Source organism: Leptodactylus fuscus, chromosome 1 (genome assembly GCF_031893055.1).
Source record: "Leptodactylus fuscus isolate aLepFus1 chromosome 1, aLepFus1.hap2, whole genome shotgun sequence".
In the NCBI taxonomy this organism is placed as follows: domain Eukaryota; kingdom Metazoa; phylum Chordata; class Amphibia; order Anura; family Leptodactylidae; genus Leptodactylus; species Leptodactylus fuscus.
Window position 1 is genome coordinate 112,237,051 of NC_134265.1, and position 21,459 is coordinate 112,258,509.

The following is a 21,459-nucleotide window of genomic DNA, read 5'->3' on the forward strand; positions in this document are numbered from 1 at the left end:
CAACCTGTCTGACAATGACTGATCAGCTCTTGCACATCCTTTATGTCTCATGAGTCCAAGGAACGTACTGGCAGTTAGAGCTGTGGTTGCAGTTCTTCTACTGCGACGAAGATGTCATTTGCGTAGACATATAATTGTCCATGTTGTGTGAAGGGGATAGGAGGTGGCTGTGGCTATCTGGGGTACTGGAATTCTGGTAGTGTACCAAACTTGCTGAAGACACTGTATGAAGAAAGATTTTAGAAAAAAAAAAAAAAAGAGGGCGATCAGGGCATGAGCCATTAGTCTAATATATTTTGTATTATTCATTGACAGTAAAGTCTTATTCATTAATGTGGGATGTGGTTTTGTTCTCTTACTATAACCATAATAATATGGATGGCATAGTATTGATAATAATGCAATTTTTTTTTTCAACATTCATTATAAGCATACTCTGGCTTCAATGCATCTTTTGTTATACATGCTGTAGCTATACCTTGGAAATATATTGTCAGGATTGCAGTTGTGCTAATACCACTACATCACACATGTGCTAATACCACTACATCACACATTTGTCTCTGCATTGTCAAGTCTGTGAGGCTGGATAGTGGAAAAACTAATCAACATGTCTGGTCTCTCAGCATGCTTCCATTCTTCTATATTAATCCATGTAAATGAGCTGTGAATGAAAAGCTTCTTTTGGCTATCGCCCCCTTTGTGGAAATGCAGAGTAAAAAATGCAGCGTTTTGCATTACCCGCACATTGCAGAAAAAAAACGCTATAGAAAAACAGTGCTTTCAAAAACGCTTTTTGAAAAGCACAGCATGTCTATTATATCTGTGTAAACGCTTGCGTTTTCTCTATAGGCTTAATAGAATAAAATCTGCAGAGAAAAACTCAGCAAAAATGCTGCGGGGAAAAAACCCCAATGCATTTCCACTCCATTTTTTTTCTGCAGCTTTTAACACTTGGGGCATGGTTGGAAAAGTAATGAAATACTCTTCTTGTCGTGGTCAAAAATTTCTGACAGTCATATAGCATGCCTTATTTACCTTCTAATATTTTTTTCCCCAGTATCAGAAATTTATCCCAGACTGCTGCTGACTAGCATATTGCCATGGGCATCAGCAACCTTTCGGCCCCGTCGCCCTCGAGTGGTGTAGTGGTTGTCTTAGATGCATATTGAGGCACAGTATTCTACTACGCACGGATATTAAAATTATACCTGTTCTACCCTGAGTTCCACTGTAATATACTTACCTTGTTTGGCTGCATCCTTTTATCATAATCAACTGTCTGGCAGTGACTTGTGTACACTTTTGCTGCACAGACAGTAGCGGTTTACGGTGTGATCAGTGTGAATATCCCTGTTCAATCACAAGATTTAATGGATCCCCACTGACATTATAGTTAGCATGACTAACTATAATCACTGTTACAAATATTAGATGTATAAATCCCATTGTATAAATAATAGTGTTGTATGAGATACACAAACATTATCTATCTTTGTTAGTAACACATCTTTCACTATCAACAAAGTAAATCAGTGCCTATCTTTTTTTTCTTTGAGTTTCGTCACCTAACGGCTCGTTCACATCTTCGCCCGTACTCCATTCTGCAGGTTTCTGTTTCCTGCACAAAACGGGCAGGAGACGGAAACCTGCCGGCATGTTTCAATCCCATTCATTTGAATGGGATTGAAAAGTCTCTGGCCGTGAGCGCCAGTGAGCGTTTTATGCGCTCTGTGGCAAAACCGTTTTTTTTTTAAACCGGACACAATCGGACTTGCAGTACTCTTTGTCCGGTTTTAAAAAAAACTGTTTCGCCGTGGAGCGCATAAAACGGTCACCGGCGCTCACAGCCGGAATCGGCATAACAGGTTTCTGTCTTCTGCATGCAGAAGACGGAAACCTGAAAACGGAGTTCAGGCGCTGGTGTGAACCCAGCGTTACTAAAGATAAAGCCGCAGTGTGCTACATAAACCATATACAAGGATGTGGTATGTGCAAGCCCTCTTTAAAGGGAGATGGGCCTCAAACCACCTTCCTCATCCCACTAAGCCAGAAAGCCCTGCAAGGGTCAGGGATCTATGGCTTTCTTTGAGATATGTACAGAGAATGATCAACCCCATAACATTTTAATGTTAGCAGTGTGAATGGATACTTATTTTAGTGCACCTCAGACAACATGATGAAGGGGGGTTCTAATCTCCATGTCTAATACATGTCCCTAACTATTTCAGATGAATGTTCATAAAGAATATAACACCCCCCCCCCCCCCAACCACACCAGTGTCAATGTATTAGATGTGCAACATTCCCTTCAACAGAGCTTGGTGGAATCCATCTACTTCCTTCCTGACTTGCATGTGTCTGAAGACCCTGATTTCTACAGACCCCATTCTCCATCAGTCCTCTGTACGGGATTTACCATGATCCTGCGACAAGGGAAACTGAAGGGTGTGTAATTGTGCCATCACTTAGTGGGATCCCATCCTAATGAGTTCAGAAACTGTAGGGTCACCACTCCAGAGACACATCTGCAACTCAGATTCAGGAATAACTTAGCCTGATGACTTATTGTGTGTACATCAAACTGTTTCTTACTCCTAGATTGCTCCTTACTGGTTGGACTTGGGGAGAGTCTGTGGCTGGAAGTAAGATGCAGGATGTTGGTGTCCTGACTCTGAAGCTGAGAACTCTGGGAATCTCCTTGTGCACTCGAGTGCAGTGAATGGATCTGTGGAAAGAAGAACATTCCAATAAATTTATGAAATATAATAAATAACAAGCATGGCTTCCCTGAAAGATCATTCTCACATAACTTCCAGAAGAAAGGAGAGTTTTAATCATATGTGTTAGGGAATTAATGTTTATGCAGTCTCATATATTATGCATTTGTATGTACAACAAATGACGGCTGTACTATGTGGACTGTTACCTGTTTGCTGGGGGTCAGACTGGTTAATGTTCCCAGGTTAGACGTGTCAGTGATGACCATTGTTTGTGGAAAGAAGCTAGCAGAAGCATACTGTGCAACATCAGGTTTATGGCCATAGAGAGCTGTAGAAATAAAAGTGTCATTGAGAAAATCCCAATATTACTTATTTTCTTGATACTTGCATTTCACATGTAATATCTGTTGTGGAGCATCATTTGCCATGGGTCTACATCAGTGATGGCAAACCTTTTTGAGACCGAGTGCCCAAACTGTAACCCAAAACCCAATAAATTATCACGGAGTGCCAACACGGCAATTTAACCTTAAAACTATTTGGATCCACAATTGCGGACTCACAAATTACAGTCGTGTGAATTGGGCTTTACAGAGCTTGTACTGAAAGGTCTGTACACAGTACAATCTGCCCCGCAGTGGCCCCAACACACAGTACAATCTGCCCTGCAGTGGCCCACACACACACAGTACAATCTGCCTCGCAGTGGCCCCCACACACAGTACAATCTGCCCTGCACTGGCCCCCCCACACACAGTACAATCTGTCCCGCAGTGGCCCCCACAGACAGTACAATCTGCCAGGGGGCCACACGGTGGCTCAGTGGTTAGCACTGCAGCTTTGCAGCGCTGGAATCCTGCTGTTCGAATCCCACCAAGGGCATAAAACCAACTGCAAGGAGTTTGTATGTTCTCCCCGTGTTTGCATGGATTTCCATCCCATATTCCAAAGTCATACTGATAGGGAAAAATGTACATTGTGAGCTCTATGTGGGGCTCACAATCTACATAAAAAAACAAAACATAATCAGTACAATCTGCCCTGCAGTGGCCCCCACAGACACAGGACAATCTGCCCCACAGTGGCCCCCACACACACTACAATCTGCCCTGCAGTGACCCCCACAGACAGTACAATTTGCCCCGCGGTGGCCCCCCCCCCAAGGGATTATACCTGTATACTCCACAGTAGCCCCCTTCCCACACAGCATGAAGTGGTCCACAGTAGCCCCCTCCCCACACAGCATGAAGTGGTCCACAGTAGCCCCCTCCCCACACAGCATGAAGTGGTCCACAGTAGCCCCCTCCCCACACAGCATGAAATATTCCACAGTAGCCCCCTCCCCACACAGCATGAGACGGTCCTCAGTAGCCCCCTGCCCAGACAGCATGAAATATTCCACAGTAGCCCCCTCCCCACACAGCATGAGATGGTCCTCAGTAGCCCCCTGCCCACACAGCATGAAATGATCCACAGTAGTTCCCCCTCCCCAAACAGCACGAAATGGTCCACAGTAGCCCCTTCCCCACACAACATGAAATATTCCACAGTAGCCCCCTCCCCACACAGCATGAGGTGGTCCTCAGTAGCCCCCTGCCCACACAGCATGAAATGATCCACAGTAGTTCCCCCTCCCCAAACAGCACGAAATGGTCCACAGTAGCCCCTTCCCCACACAACATGAAATATTCCACAGTAGCCCCCTCCCCACACAGCATGAAATATTCCACAGTAGTTCCCTCTACCCAACAGCACAAAATGGTCCAGAGCAGCCCCCTCCCCAGACAATACACATATATACTTACCTGAAGGGCCGCCAGGCGTCCTCTCACCTATTCACTACGGGTGCTAATGACTTACGTCATCATGTCCGCACCAGTGCAGAGGTCACACTCTGTATAGTCAATGTAGGCCGTGCGTACCGCACGGCCTACACTGACAGCTTTCAGCTGGATGTGCATTTGCACATCCAGCTGAAAGCAGCGATTGCTCACTAACGGGGAATCCTGTACCGGATTCCCCGTTACTGAGCGATCTGGGAGACCGCAACCGTGCCAGCATAGAGGGCTCTGCGTGCCCTCTCTGGCACGCGTGCCATAGGTTCGCCATCACTGGTCTACATTCTGCTTTTCTTCTGTTATTGCTACTGAATCTTTATGAATAAATTGACAACTGGGTGTTACTGTTACCCTTATGAAAGGAGTGTGTCCCAATATAGTCTGGCACTGATCGGACACGGTCAGACTGTATATGGACACGTCAGATGGTGCTACCCAGTAGATTACTTGTCAGATTTAAGGAGGAATAAGCAGAACAGAATAATATAGAGTAGAAATAAACTGTTTCCAAATTGTTGCTTCATGCGGAATACATATATTCATTAAATGTCAGGACCTCTTTAAATCTAAGTAGTCTCTTACCATGTGGAGACTGGAGCTGAGCCATTGTGGCCATGAATGGATTCTGTGTCATATGGCCTTGGACCTGCTGTACTATTGGCTGCTGGTGAGAAGGATGAATTTGTTGAGAGAACTGAACCGGCTGCAGGGTGGTCAAACTGCTCCCAACACTGTTTATCACAGGGACACTCTGAGATTGGGATGTAAGACCTGAAACATAAAGTTAACATGGAGTAAAAATCTGCTTTACAATATATCACAAATCTGCATATCCTTCTTAATTTCAGCTTCATCCATAACATGTATCTATAAAGTTTAATATAGGCAATGGGCATGGTTATCAATTCAGTTGATCAAATTTCCTTCTGCTAAGTGCCTGGAAATGGTGCTGGTGTAAAAGATATCTCTCTTACCAAGCTGAGGGACAGCTATGCTGGCCAAATGTAAAAAATAATATTGTTGATCCTAATTCTTACCCATAGATTACGTATGGGGTATAGCAGGAGGACTCACAGTTTCTGGAAATTTATTGAAGACTTCTTGAAGATATGGGGATAAAACAGATGAGCGATAAATGTATTGGTCAATGGTCAAACTTCTAGCTTAGTTACAGTTGTCATGTTTAGAGGTCAGGGACTGCACCCAGCTCTCTGTGTATTCATGTGTGCATTGCCTATAAGTGTGATCCCCACCAATGTCTGCCAATCATTTATGCCCATAGTGTATGTGTGTCTTAGGAACTTAGAGATTCCTGTCACTAAATAGCTTTTACCCATGACATATCCAGACAGAAATGGATGTCAACAGTATATATTTAACGATTTTGTGTCCCTTTCATGTGAATATTGTAACTCATGATATTTAACAGCAGACAGAGGCATGGGTGTTTAATGAATGAGCCAACTGTGTCTGGATGGTGGACAATGAAACTGGAAGCTACTTGTGCTTGGAGGATCAAATAATCCTCTCTTCTAGTGGTCTGTAGGGACTTTCTGATCACTGTGTGTGTGCCCTCAAGTAACCACTGCTCTCAACAGCTTCTAAAAGCCAGGTCAGAGGAGCCTAGAAAACTAGCAATTTGTCAAAGAGATCTTCCTGCTTCTCCCAATTTAGTGATGTTCCCCCCAAAATGTCTTTCAGTGCATTGTGGAGGCATGTCTAGCAGTCAACGATCTCTCTTCAAGTAGTAGACTACCCAAAATAGCATCTGTAGGTGGGGGTGTACTTCTACATCACCTTGTGGTAAGACCCAGTGTCTGATCGGACCACACCTGTAACTATTTATGTATCTGTCTTAGTGCTAGTTCACACGGGGGAAGTTGGCAGCAGATTTTGACCCGGAATCCGCCTCAAAATGGATCCCATTGACTTCAATGGGAGCTGCTCGCTTCTTTTTTCCACTAGCTAGTAGCGGAAAAAAGAAGCGAGCTGCCCTATCTTGCCGCGGATTCCGCAGCTAAATCAGCCGCGGCGTGAGGCTCCGGCCCATTTATTTGGGCCTAATCCAGAGCGGAATGCCATGACGGGATGCCAGTGCACTGCACCGGCATCCCGACGCGGCAGCCGCGACAGAATGTGTACACGTGGAACTCCGTGTGAATTAGCTCTAAGACATAACTACCCATTGAATTGCAGAAATCTGACATTGCTGTCTGGGTACGAGTATTTGTAATGTCAATGAGTGAACACCTTCTAAATATAATAGGTTAAAAGGTTCACTTACCTATAACTAAAGTTGAAGGGCCAGAATTGCTAAATGCCGGTGCAAGTGTTGCTTCTGTGCCAATTGTCATGACACTGGGGAGTGAAGCCATGATGAGATTTTGCGCTTGGCTCAGAGCATGTTGTCCATGGTCCAGGCTATGCAGAGCAGTTAGTGTGCTGACAGGTGGAAGGGAGCCCCCTGCTGTTGGAATCAGCTTGTCGCTGCTCATGAGACTGTGGCTATGCTCTATAACAGATGGCGAAAGGCTGCTTTGGCTGGTCACCATGGAGGTCACTCGGTCAGTGCCAGAGTCTTGGGAATAACGAAGACCTGTTTACAGATAAATAATATAGCATTAAGTGATGTAATAACCCATCAGAACTTTTTTGGGACATATATGTGCTTATTACCTGTTTTAGCTGTAGGAAGTTCATGGGCTGCCAGAGGTGGTGCAGAGGTCTGTTGGCCACTGTATGTGTCCATTGCAAGCTTGTGTCGAAACGCTTCTTCTTTGCGTCGATTTGCAAACCAGTTATACACTCGCACTTCTGTCACCAGATTAGAGCCGAGGCCTTGAGCTTGTGATGGGGACACCCCTCTCTGTAGACACTCTGCCCTTGAAGTTTACATAGGAAAATTAATAAAGGCTATTATTTATGAAAAGTAGGAATACATTGTTATTCTATATAAATACAAAGGATGTTATGTGGTAAATGCAGTATATGCCTAAGCCATGAAGAGACCTATGTATTTGGATATTTGTCATTTAGAAATGAACTATACATTATATATTAGATGATATATTAAGAAAGACAATACTTATTTTCTACTTTTTGTTTTGCGGTTTGTTTTTTTATATGTGATTTTTGGTATCAAATACATTATAGCATTTTAAGTTGACATGAGCCCCTTTGTTTAGGTGTATGTATTTCACCAGACACAGATGAGCTTTTTCATTTTTCTTTTGTGTTCAGTCTTGACTTCTTATATTTTGCTTATAGCCATCTCTGCCGCTGTTCTTTACCTGTTACATTCCTCAACAAGTGCTTCACGTTCTTCCTTGCTGGGATTCTTCTGTCGTTCATAAGCTTGGAACAAGATGTGTTGTGAAGCTGGACCCCATTTGAAACGGTTCCTTCTCATTTTCTTATTTGGTACTTCTTCACAAGACATGTCATCTGACATCATTGTTTGGCCTGCATGTGTGAACTCTGTCATAAAAAAAACATATATGAGGGCACTATATATGTTTCGCAACATCAGGACTCTTAGGTATTTAGTCATACTCACGCCTTGCAATCTCTCGCTGTTTACCGACATACCAGGTATACAGAGCTGCTCGCTTTTGAGTTTTCATGGGTGTACCCTTGTTGAGGTGCTGAGATAAATGCGACTGGTTGAGTCCTGTAGTGTCCACCACTTCTCTCTGAGGAATATTGTGCTGCTGTAAGTAAGATTTCACCAGTTTGGCTACATGCCAGGGGTCTTCCCTAGAAGTTGAAAAACACCCAGTTAACTGTATAAAAGGTATTGAAGAGCACAAACTGATCATTATGCTGGAAAAGTTAGCTGCTCCGGGGAGGGGGTTCACCAATCGGACTCCCCAAATGGAAACCCAAATGCAGATGTTAACCGGGCCTCAACCAGACATGCAGGAGTTTTAGCATTTTTAGAAGATTTTTTGAAGAAGTAGTATCACAGAACCCTTCTTATGTTTTTAACTCCCTGTATTATTTTAGTACAGGTCAGTAGACTTGCAGTCTTTCTGGAACTCACAGCATTATAAATTATTGAGATGCTGAGTTTGACTTAGGAAAGCTTGACAAAGGCTCACTAGAGCTGAAATGTTGACTACACACATGGAATATATTTCACTATTACCCTGGTGCTGTTCTGGACTTTCTTCTATTTTTTTTTATATAGAAAGTGGCTATCATCTAAGTATATATCCACTTAACACTGTGCTGTAGATGTACAGCGAAAAGCAAAGATCCTTAGCGCTCAGGGGAGATGATATGCTGCAATGGCAACCTGGGGTCAGATCAAAATTCCCAGGTCTACCATCTTTACTTGTCTATAAGGTCCTGCCCAAGACAGGACCTGATTGGTTGGTTACATGTCATCAGATAGAATATAGAATATGTGTCAGGGATCAGAGGATCCCATGGTCTAGTCCCTTAATGGGGCTAAAAAAAAAAAAAAAAAAAAGTTTAACAAGTAAAACAAATTATAATAAGCACAAAATCCAGTTATGAACATTTCCACGTGTTTATTATGCAAACAAATAAAACATTTTTCGTATATCTGCATTCATAACAACTACAGATGAGCGAATATGCTCGATCGAATACCTCAGCCGCATAGCTCCAGCTGCAAAAACACTTCCAGGGCTTGGAATTTTTACTGCCCCTCCCACCTTCCTGGCCGCCGGGAGCTATGCTGCCGACATATTCGATCAAGCATATTCACTCATCTCTAATAACAACCATTACTAGAAAAACAATGCATTATTTATCCAATAAGATGCATGTCATGAAAATAAAGCTATATGTCAGAAATGCTATCAATAAATAGAACATCTAGTGTCACAAACAAACAAGCCTTCAATTAGCTCGGTTAATAGAAAATAAAAAAGTTATGGCTCTCAGAACATGGCAATCGAAGACCATTTTTTTAAAAAATTTTCTGAAAAGTGTTTATTTTTGTGCAACATGAGTAAAGCACCGAAAAAAACCCCACTACATATCCTGCAAATTATAAGCCCTCAAGCAGCTACAGTGGGATAAAAAAGATATGGCTTTCAGAATTTTGCCAAGAGAAAAACTGAAAAAAATTATCAAATGTTAAGGACAAAATTTTGTGCACCCTTAAAAGGTTAAAGAAGCACCCCAGAAAAAAATGTTTGACTTGTTTGGTTGGTAGTCATGTTACATGAATCAAAACTGCTATTATTCTTTTTTTTTTATTTCCAGCATTTTTATTATGAACTAGCTATACCCGCGACTTCGTCCGCGGCCCCCTCACCCCTTGCGTGCCCCACCTGCAATGCCGTCCCGGGCCCCCCACCTCTGCCTTGTGGGCGCAGCGGGCCCGTTCAACACCAGTGCACCCATGGACCCCCGCCGGCCCACTCCTTCGCCCCTTTCCCCCCACTTTTTTCCCTACCCGCTCCCCCATTCCCTCGCTCCCTCCTCCTTCCCCAACCTGTGACCTCGGGCCTCCTCCCCCCCCCTTTCCCACACAACCCTGGGCCCCCTTTCCCCCCCTTCTACATACCCTCCCACACTCTGTGCCCCCCCATTTTTGCCCTCCCGAAACCAATCCCCACACCCAAACTTGCGACCGCGGGCTCACCCCACCCCGAGCTCCCCGTTTGCCAAGGTTGCAGGGGTGCATCGGTTTGGGAGACTGTGCAGCGGCTGCGGCCATGCACGGCGCGCGGCACAGGTAGACGGCAGTTTGCAGGAGCTCGGCAGAGTGCCGTCTACCCCTTCCGACCCCCGGTGGACTCACCAGTCCACGCCGTGCGCCGGGCTCCAGCGATGCCGGCATGTGTGGCTGTTGGCTGCCGGCATGCATGACGCCATTTTCTTCATATCAGTGTGCGGCCAGATTGTGGCTCTATAGCTCTGCCCCCGCAGTGGCCTGATCCAATCGGAGCCCTGCGCCTGACGTGGTGACGTAATCTGAGGTCCTTCAGCCTACACGGACCGTGAATTCGGTGCTCGCAGACGGCCAAACCGGCAATATACGGGGATTGTGAGGAGCCTATGTTCTTTTCCGGGTGCCATTCTAGGAAAATTTCATTGAAATCCGTTCGGCCGTTGCGGCATGATAGCGGAACAAACATCCAAACACACAAACTTTTACATTTATAATATTAGTAAGGATAAGGATTATGCATCTCCTTTCCATTCTTGAGCTGTACTATCTGGCCCTTTGAACCCTAGAGTGTCTTCTGTGTGGACCACACGATAGTTACTATGTATTCCTATGAGATGCATGGTGAGTGTCTCATAGTAATAAATAAAGACTGACTTCAGGTCCACAATAAAGATGCTGTAGGATTCGGAGAGTCTGAGTTCTGTTCACATGATACTGCTGAGAAATGGAACACAGACTCATGCAACCTAGTAAAACCTAATGACTAGGCAAATATCTTTACCAGCCTTGGCTTAGAGACTTTGCTGATGCTTTTTTGAATATGTATATTTATAGATATATATGTGTGTATATGTACATATACTTCATAATTCATATGTTATGAAGGTGAAGTTGTTTTTTTTAATAAGTATCTTGTATGATAATCAATAAATGAACCTTGGCACCTAGGTGGCGCTAAAAGGGTTAAGAGTTATCAAGAAAAACATGGCTATAAAATAAAAATAGAGGGTAGGGCAACCTTTGGGTTAGAGCTACAGTTAACACAATATAGTTATTGCTGAAGACTTGTTCTTGTAAAGCTTTTGCCCGAATCTCTGTAGTTCTGTATCTCTAGAAGGAATACAATGTCTGATATCAGGATATCCTTAGAATTTGCACTGTAATGTCATCTCACTTTTATACCGTGTGTCAAATACACAAAATAAATTGACAGAAAAAAGGAAAGAAAAGTTCACCACCATCATAAATAAGGCTTCTTTACTGTAAGAGCAGTGAGAATATGGATTTTATTTCTGCCACTATAAGGGCTCGTTCACATCTGCACCCAGTCTCTGTTCATACAGGTTTCCGTTTCCTGCACAAAACAGCGCAGGAGACGGAAAGCTGCAGAAGACGGAAACCTGAAAACGGATTCCGGGTGCTAGTGTGAACTCAGCGTCAGTTGTCATGGTTAATTCATTGAAAGATTTCAAAGGGGATCTGCATGCCATACTTGAAAAAAATCTAGGTTTAATCATCATAAATGGGGACTGAGGTTATGGTGGAAGAACTTGTGGTTTCCAGTGACCACCAATGCTTATGGTTTGACATACAGCACTCTACTACAAAAGGATTATACTTTAGAAAAACAAATTTCAACTAAATGGAAGAGTGACTAAAAAGGTGGAAGTATGTTTTTGTACCGTGTCAGCCAGTAGGTATGAAATATTAAAAAAAAAAAAAACTTGAGTCTTCAGTAGTTGATACCTTTTTTAATGGCTAACTAATAATGATGACGGATTACAAGCTTTTGAGGCTCTAGGCCTCTTCCTCAGGTACAGTATGAAAACAATTTCTGAAGGATGCATATTTATTTACAAAGGGGACACATAAGAATAGAATGTTAGGTGGGAGGGTGGATGTATGTGTCCCCTTTGTACATAAATATGCATCCTTCAGAAATTGTTTTTATACTGTACCTGAGGAAGAGGCCTAGAGCCTTGAAAGCTTGTAATCTGTCATCATTATTAGTTAGCCAAAAAAAGGTATCAACTACTGAAGACTAAAAAGGTGGAATAAAACAGTAGAAGTGTATGGCCAATGGATAAAAGAGCCATCTTATTGCAACTAAATTGTATGTTAGGCAGACTAGCAAAAGTAAGAAGAGAAATAGCCCACTATGGTTTACTAAGAAAGTAAGTAACATAGTAAAAGAAAGGAAGGGGCAAATAAGAGGTAGAAAGAAACCAGAAGTGTCTGTATAAAATTAGATAGAAGGATGCCAAACATTATTAATACTGCTAAAGCAGCACAAGAAGAAGAAATGGCCAAGAATATCAAGAATGGGGATACAATCTTATTTAGGTATATTCATGATAGAAAGAAGAAAGACTAAGATTGGAAATGGGGAAAATCCCCATATTAATAGGAATAGGGCTGTCACTGACCATTTGAACAGTAACTTTAGTTTAGTTCACTTTCAGAAGGCCGCTTTCAGAATTGTAACTTGTATAGGTATGATATTACCACTAGTTGTAAAGGATCAGTCCCAGAGTCTTTGGAAACTGATGTTATGGGTGAATTGACACTTTAAAGTCACATAAGGCAATGGGTCTAGATGGCATCCACCTCAGAATCCTAAAATGAGTTATCTGGTTTCTAACATTGATGGCCTATCTTTAGGAGCCCTATATAGGATATAAATTGACAACGTCTGTAGAGCGCTACCAAATATGATGGTGCTAAATAGGTCAGCAAAATAAATATGGGACGGAACCCATGCAAACACTGAGAGAACATACAAACTCCTTACCGAATGATTGTTGCAAAGCAACAATACTAACCACAACAACTTTGACGTGGCAAGGTAACCGTGCTAACCACCAAGCCACTGCGATGCCCCTTCTGAAACAGAACTACGGTAAGTAACTATAAAAATAATGAGCGACAGCCTTATCCCCATTAATAGAGTTATTTTTCCCATTTCTCATTTTAGTAGTCCGACACTCTTTCTTCTTTCTCTCACTAATAGACCTGATAATGGAAACCCTCCTAAACAGGAAGAAAACTGACCCCCTTATAAACAGCAACATGTTGGAGCATGGATTTACTAAGGGCAAAGTTTGTGAAACAAACTTTATTGATTTATTTTTATTTTTTTTACTAAGTAGATAACGAGTGCAAAGGTGATCTGCAAAAATGTCTGAAGAATAAATAATATCAGGAGAAGCTTAAAGAACGTAATATGTATAGCTTTGAGAAAAGAAGGGAAAGGAGGGACATGGCTGAAAAGTGAACCCTTTAAGGACGCAGGGTAATTTGTATGTTAATGCTCGTCAACTTTTTTCATATTTTTTCTTCACCTCCTTCCAAAATTCCTAACTTTCTTATTTTTCTGTTGCCATAGCTTAGTGAGGTCTTATTCTTTGCTTGTGGAGTTGTACTTTCATTTGGCACCATATTGGGGTACATATCATTTTTGATTAGCTTTTTTCAATGGTTTTGGGGGGTCCATGTGAAAAGACCCACAATTCTTTCATAGATTTTTTCATTTTGTTTTTATGGCATTTATTCTGCATTAAAAATGACCTCGCAACTTTTTTCATTGGGTCATTATAATTACAGCAACACCATATTTATATTGCTTTTATCATGTTTTACAGCTTTTATAAATAAAACGTCACTATTTGAAAATGAAAACTTGTGGGACAAGTTGTACTTTTTATTGGTAGCAATGTTTGGTTGGTATGACCTTTTGATCACTTTTTATTGCTAATTTTTGGTAAAGCTTGGTGACCAAAATACATTATTTTGTGCGTTGAAATATATATTTTTTATGACATTCACCATAAATAAATAATGCTATTTTTGGGAAGTGGGGGCTTATATGCACATGCAATACCTGACATATTTATTTATAATTTTGTAATGTTATTTATGTAATTTAAGGTATTTTTTTTATGTTTTTTTTTTTTTTTTTCTTTTTACTGTCCCTCAGGGGGACTTCAAACTGGGATCTCTGATCTTCAGTGCAATGTACATCAATACACATAGTATTGCAGCACATCGCACATAGGTTCCCTATGAATTGACTTACTACTCTGTAATGCCTCATTGTGTCTGTACTTGAACCTTACAAATTGTAAAGTTCTGCAGAATATTAAAAATGTAAATAAAATGTATTAATATTATGAGTATCAGGGAATGGCAGTCAGGAGGGAGGGATCCCAGGGGTGGCGTTCTTGCCCCTTGCCTCCTGGATGCCGTGATCGCTATTGATCGTGGCTTCCAGGGAGTTAATCAACCAGAATCGGAGTATCTTCTGACTCTGGTGACTAGTCCTGGGCCTTGGCTATGTTAAATGCTGCTGGAGGTAATGCTGTGGGCACAACTTCTGTGCCTGTGGCATTACAGCGCCGTACTATTACAGCACTGAGCGTTAACTATACACTCAGCATGACATAATAGTATGGCACAGAGTGGGAAGGGGTTAAAAGTACAAATAAGCTTCAGGAGGAAAGTGTCTTTAATAAAACTAAACACAAGAACAAGATTGCTGGTTCAAATCCTCTGTTGGGTAAAAAGAAAATTGTAAAAAAAAAAAGTTCCTATGTTTTAATATTTAATAAACAAAGCCCCCAAAGTTCCTATTTTCCCAATAATTATGTATAAAAAGAACAGTAAAAAACCTGTACATATTTGGCATCGCCATGTTTGTAAAAATTCATACAATAAAACTTAAACATTATTTAACATGCACAGTGAATGTCGTAAAAAAAGCAGGAACTATTTTTTTTGCCAACTTGCGTCTCAAAATATGCAATAAAAAAAGTGATCAATAAGTAATATGAAACCCAAAACCAATAAAAACCACATCTCGTACCCAAAAAAGTGGCTTCATGTGGAACCCCCGAGTGTCAAGTATGCAAATTTGCCAAGAAACAGGGGCATAACTTGAGGGGGTGCAGAGGGTGCATTCACACCGGGGCCCAGGAGCCTTAGGGGGGCCATAAGCACTGGCATTAGTATTGAGATTGCAGCTTCCATCTGACCCATAAACTAAGGAGACCCACAGATTCCCCTAACCACACTAACCACATTAAACTCCTTTGCACCTGTAACCTTCACTATCAAGAATTCGCTGTAGGGCTGAGGTAGGGGGCCCTGGACAAAATATTGCACCGGAGCCCCAAGACTTTAGTTACACCACTGCCAAGAGATCTAATAGTTTTATGAATTGAGATGGATCCAAATCATATAATATTAAAGATTTTATCAACTGTAATTCCAAATACATTGTTTATCTGAATTCATGTGCATCTTTCAATTTACACTATGTGGGATATACAATCTTACTGACAGCCCGTATCTTAGAGCATTTGTCTGACTGTAATAATGACAATCTGGTGTATGATATTACTGGTCATACAGGGAGTACTATCTTTTTTTTTCAATTTGTTGCTATGGAAAAATAAGCAAGCCATTACATAGAGTGGATTGGAGTAGAAAGTTACTCAGGAGAGAAGCCTTCTGGATATTCAAGTTGGCAACTCGCTGTCCAATAGCTTTAAAGGGGTATTCCCACGTCGCATACTCACCAGTCTTCTCTGCTGTAAAATCTTCTTTCTTCCTGCTTTGTTGCGTCATTGGTGGGTGGGGTTACATATGCAAAGCCAGCGGTGAGATGACGTCGCTTCTATGCCACTGGCCCTGCGTGCGCGCTCATAGATGGTGAGACCAGTCAGTTATCCAGCCTTCACAATGCCAATACAGACCCGGCATCCGTTGTAATAAAGCTAGTCACTTGCTTAGTCATCTGTGCCACATCAGCCTCACTCTGGAGGACAGCAGATGGGTTATATGTAGAGATGAGCGAGTAGTATTCGATCGAGTAGGTATTCGATGGAATACTATGGTATTAGAAATACTCATACTCGATCGAGTACCACTCCCTATTCGAATGTAAAAGTTCGATGCAGAACCAGCATTGATTGGCCGAATGCTATACAGTCGGCCAATCAACGCTGGTTCGTCTCCTACCTTTAGAAGTCTTCTCCGTGCAGTTTCCCCGCGGCGTCTTCCGGCTCTGAATTCACTCTGCCAGGCATTGGGCCTGGGCAGAGCTGACTGCACATGTTCGCTTGTAGTGCCCGATGCCTGGCAGAGTGAATTCAGAGCCGGAAGACACTGCGAGGAAGCTGCACGGAGAAGACTTCTCGGAGGATCCAGCCCGACCCTCACTCGTGGACTTGGTAAGTATAATTTGATCGAATGTTGCCTACCCCTGAAACGAGCATTTTCCCCCTATAGACTATAATAGGGTTCGATATTTGATTCGAGTAGTCGAATATTGAGGGGCTACTCGAAACGAATATCGAACCTCGAACATTTTACTGTTCGCTCATCTCTAGTTATATGTCATAATAGTGCCAGAATCGAGTGCTATGTAAGAACTCCAACTTATAGAACACTGCCCACTTTGTCAAACCTAGCAAAAAGCCATAAGTATGTGGGGACATACCATGAAGCGGGCTTGGCCAAACTCCGCCCATAGGACAACGCCCAAACATCACAAAGGTTCATTTTCATCTAAAACTACCAACACCAAGTATGTAATATTACATGGCAGGGTTAACAAGACTGGGAGCAACACAATACTGTCCCTTAACTATCTGATCAACACCACAAACCAAGCAGGTATACAGCGGGTGAAATGAGTATTGAACCCGTCACCAATTTTATAAGTAAATTATATTTTTTGTGGAGCCAGATGTACTTTTTATTTATACCATTTTAGGTAACACTTGATGGTTTTGTCTCTTTTTATTTTAGTTTTTTTGGCCATTGATGTTACTTTCCCTTCTACAGCATTGGAGACATAGTAAAAACATTTTTATATGTTTGTATTTCAGGTACTTTCAGACAGTGGGTATGCTTAATTTCTTTATGTTTGGTTTTGGGAAAGTGGGGTGATTTTTAATAGTTTTTTTTTTACATTTTTGAAAATATTTTTAAATACTTTATGTATCTAAATTTTCTAGTTTCTATTACTTGTATTGTTTTACTGATTGAAACTCCTTAACTATACTTTTTTTTCTTATCTTTCAAGACTTTTTAAATTTTTTATTCTATAGATGTATATTCTAATTAATTATAGGGTCAGCCATTTTGCCTGAGCTACCGTTAAAGAGGTTTTCCAGGACTTAGGGTAGGTTATCAATATGGGATTAGTGGGAGTCAGACACACAAAACTCCCACAGATCAGCCGATTGAAAAAGCTACATTTGTGTAGGCACTGTGTCCCCTTTACAGAATACTAAGCATCACGATGTGCATATGGCAGGGGCTGTGCTTGGAATTGTAACTCATTTCCAATGCTGCTGTACCATTTGACTGATGAACATGTTATTGGCACAGGAAAAAGGCAGTAATGCTTTTGAGCACTGTGGCCTCTTCAAACAGTTGATTGGTGTGGCTCCTGAATGTTTGAGCTGTTCAATCATATATTGATGACCTATCCTATTGATAGGTCAACAATATATAAGTCCTGGAAAACACTTTTAACAACCTTCAAATTCTAGGCATTCTGTGACTTGTGGAGAGATCATTACGCATGGAGGAGAGTAAGCCACAAGTATAGTTAGGTTGTCATTTCTATTTATTTAGTCGCTCGGACGAGCAGGATTTTGTTTTATCTATCTATCTATCTATCTATCTATCTATCTATCTATCTATCTATCTATGTATTAGGGTACATTACTGTCCCATTTTTAACATCTGTTTAGTATGATCATCCACTGACATAAAGTGAATGTTAAAAAAAAAAGAATCAGTTTCTGTCCATCTTTTTTCTTTAACTAAGACTATATAATAAAATTACCATTGATTTGCATCTGATTTTTGCATACATTACATGCACCTACTAAACAGATGTAAGAGATGTGAGGTGAATGTACTCTTAGGCTGTAGAATAATGATTTTCAATATTACATGTGTCCACATTAACAGAAATGCAGAACAAAGAATGATATGTATAGGCCAAAGGACATTTGTGCATCTTACGCCCAGCACAGGTAAGTGAAACATTAGACCATGAGTTACACACATACTCAGAAATATAGGAAAGATGATGTGCTATATAGGATAGATATTAAGCTGAGCGTGGTCATTCTATTGAGTGTATATGGAAATAGGTAATCAAAATTTAGATATTTGATAATGCCCCCAATAGTTGTATAGTATCTGGGGCACCTGATGTAGTGTATTGTCAATAATGGCATTTGTTTCTGATGTGTGAGCTCAGAGCTGTAGCTAGATTTCACCTGGAACAAAGTGTCCCTTACTCATTAAGTCACTTACTCTGTACCTAAATACCCCCCCCCACACACACACAACTATACCCCCTAGCCAGCTTACCATGTGGGCCTGACTATAAGAGGAGTGTATTGCATACTGAATGGCCAACCATATAATAAATTAATGGGCCTATTCTTCTTCCTGCTGAACTCCACATGGGTTACTAGGGTGTATGGACAGGTATTGTTTTGATGTGACAACCCCTTGGAAGCAAAAATGGCATCATGTGTAGTGTATGGGCTTGTTCTCTTATTCTTGCCCCTGCTGGGATCCATTACTGTTTGTATATAATGGAAGGGAACATTGATTTTTAAAGTGCATATAAGAACGATGAGCACATATAAAAAGGCCATATACACCTATCAAAAATACTAATAAGCACATTACGATTTTATTGCATACGTGATATATTAGCAGTAAATTTTAAATTTTGCAAAGCTGCAATACGTGCAGAGAGTGTGTCTATACACACCTGAGCACACAAAGCAAACCCTCCCCCAGCGCCAAATGGTGCTTCTCTTAGCTACTGATACCAGCTTATCTGAGCGCAAAGTCCAACCCGACGGTAAACAATAACTGCTATGTACGGGGAACAGGGAGCTACATTTACTGTATACCAAGGGGCCATCTGTGGCCCATAGGGTTTTTTAAAAAACAAGCATATACTTAATAATATGTTACATAACATAGTTACTCTTTAGATTTACTTTTGCATATTCTATATCATAAGCCATATAAAAAACCTCAGATTTTCCGTCCCTTAGTAGTAATGGTTATCTACACTGTGATCTTCAGTAATAGCCATCTTGTGCAGCACAACATGTACAGTGTCTTGCTTGGAGCCACTGTTGAATGGGACCTGCTAGAAATATACAAACACCTCTCTGGGTACAGGTGATACCCCACAGCCCCATATTCTATCTTTAAAGGTCATTTCTAAGGGCGTTTTCACCTCCCTTTTGTTCCGTGAACAATAAGTAACCCAGTTAGTTAGTTATCAACTCAGAGGAAACAAGAGGCTGGTTGATAATTTATAGCACCTTAACCAATTTAAATGGAAAGTTCATATGAAGAGATTTCTATCTGAGTAGACCCAAAACAGGCAGACACTGTCTCTCAGTTCATTCTTTAGGTTACACGTGGCTGGAGCACAGTATCTTGCTGCTAAGCTATCCAGAGAGCAGATCATATTCTAGAACTGGACTGAACCTGGAATTGCAATGTGGACATGGTTACAGGTAAGATTGATTGGGCGTCCCAATATATACTTAGTCAGGGCTGCTAATGGGTAGAGGGGATTTCTCAACACGGTCTTCGGGAAAAGTTTGTCATTAACATTAGATGTTAAAAACTTGACCTTAATAAACCAGATTAGGGAAGGAATTTAGTGAACTGTATCTGCCCAGCTGAATGGTTTGCCCTATACAGGCAGTCAAGCAGAACAGTTTTGTTGAGCAGTCCGCAGCAGCACTATCGCTGTCATCTCAGTTCAAAGTAGCATTAGAGCGGTTAATCATCAGAGTTAATCATCACAAAAGGCAGAGGCCATTTGGTTTATAAGTGCACAAATTATGGAGGGCCTAGATAATTAGTAACCAGATCAGGCCCCCTGAGCCCCATTGATTAGGAGAACCCACAGCACCCTGAGGAGATTCAGAGCAGGACCCACAGCAACATAAGCAGAAGGAATAGGACCTCAATTAGGGGGTAAGAAAGATCAGCATCACTAAAGAAGAGACAATACTCAATTGGGAAAATGGATGGAAAAGACTCACAAAAGAGGACTTTACAAAATATAAATATCTGGAACCCTGGTATCCTAATACGTGGCGTTGGGAGACTGAACCATGACAAGATATCTCATTTGAGAAAGAAAAACTATTTCTAGGCTATACACTTTCTGGGAAAAATAACTGGATTTGCAGACAAATTGCCAGACATTAAGATTCAGGATCAAGAAAGATTGTGGTTTATACATGTCATCGAATAATGGATTGATGGTCTGCGAGCTTTGCATTAGATTGTCCTTCCCGTGTACATATTGAAGATAAATCGTATTCTGCATGCAAGTGACCACATTCATGGTGTTACTATTTTAACATTTACAATTTACAACATTTTTTATACTTAATAAATAAATGCAGAAAAAGGTGGATGGAATAGGAAAACAGTCTGTGAAGAAAAGTATGGAGAATAAGGTATTGAGTGTAGGGAAGTGTCATGGAGAGTACAAAGATCTTACTGGAGCAGACGTTCCACCACGGCCTTCTGGTGAGCAGCTTCTTCTGGGCTCAGTCTTTCCAAATCCTTAATAACTGGAGGTGTGAAATCCCCCCCATCTTCGGAACTGTCGTCTTCTGACATATGAGGCTCCCCTAGCCCATTGGGAAGTTGTACACAGTGCTCTCCATCTTCCAGACTACTCATATCGTCCAGGGGATCTCTGGGGTATTGATAATTGTTGCCATCATTCAGAGCTTTCATAATAGTGTCTTTAGTGACACCTGACTCCAGCAATGCCTTTAGTAGCTCCTGCTGCAAGTAAGTAAGTTGAGACGCCATCCTCAATGTTACCTGCTAACATCTCACCATCCTGCGGTTGCAATAGGGATCAGCAGGCGGGAGCCCATGCTCTACCCACCTTCTGTCTCCTCCTCCCCCCAAAAATACTTGCTTTGCGGCCACAACCAGCAAGTGGTCACCCCCCGGACTGTCTTCACTGAGACATAGCAGATAAGGGACCCTTGTCACTCTCTGTTTACATCAGAGCAGTGTAAATCCTCCAAGGTTCATATTTATCCCTGCGCTTCACAAGTTACTGAACTTTGGACCCCAACTCTGCACAAAGTGCATGTGTGAGAGAGGGGGGAGTGAAAGGGAAGAGCAAGTAAGAGGAAATAAAGAAATGAGAGTA

General features: G+C 41.6%; 1 protein-coding gene across 2 annotated transcripts; it reads right to left on the bottom strand.

Moving 5' to 3' along the window:
• Positions 1 to 97: 97 nt before the first annotated feature.
• Positions 98 to 21,107, bottom strand: HNF1A (HNF1 homeobox A). Of its 2 annotated transcripts, none has more exons than XM_075276401.1 (9): positions 20,788 to 21,107; positions 8,118 to 8,317; positions 7,852 to 8,038; positions 7,238 to 7,443; positions 6,846 to 7,157; positions 5,144 to 5,332; positions 2,930 to 3,051; positions 2,614 to 2,728; positions 98 to 222 (listed from the first exon to the last, which is right to left on the bottom strand). In XM_075276401.1, the coding sequence occupies exons 1-9, from the start codon at positions 21,105 to 21,107 to the stop codon at positions 98 to 100; spliced, it is 1,776 nt and encodes a 591-aa protein (XP_075132502.1). The 2 variants fall into 2 exon arrangements, with proteins under 2 accessions (XP_075132502.1, XP_075132509.1); XM_075276408.1 differs by having other exon boundaries at positions 2,900 to 3,051.
• Between the last annotated feature and the right edge of the window lie 352 nt (positions 21,108 to 21,459).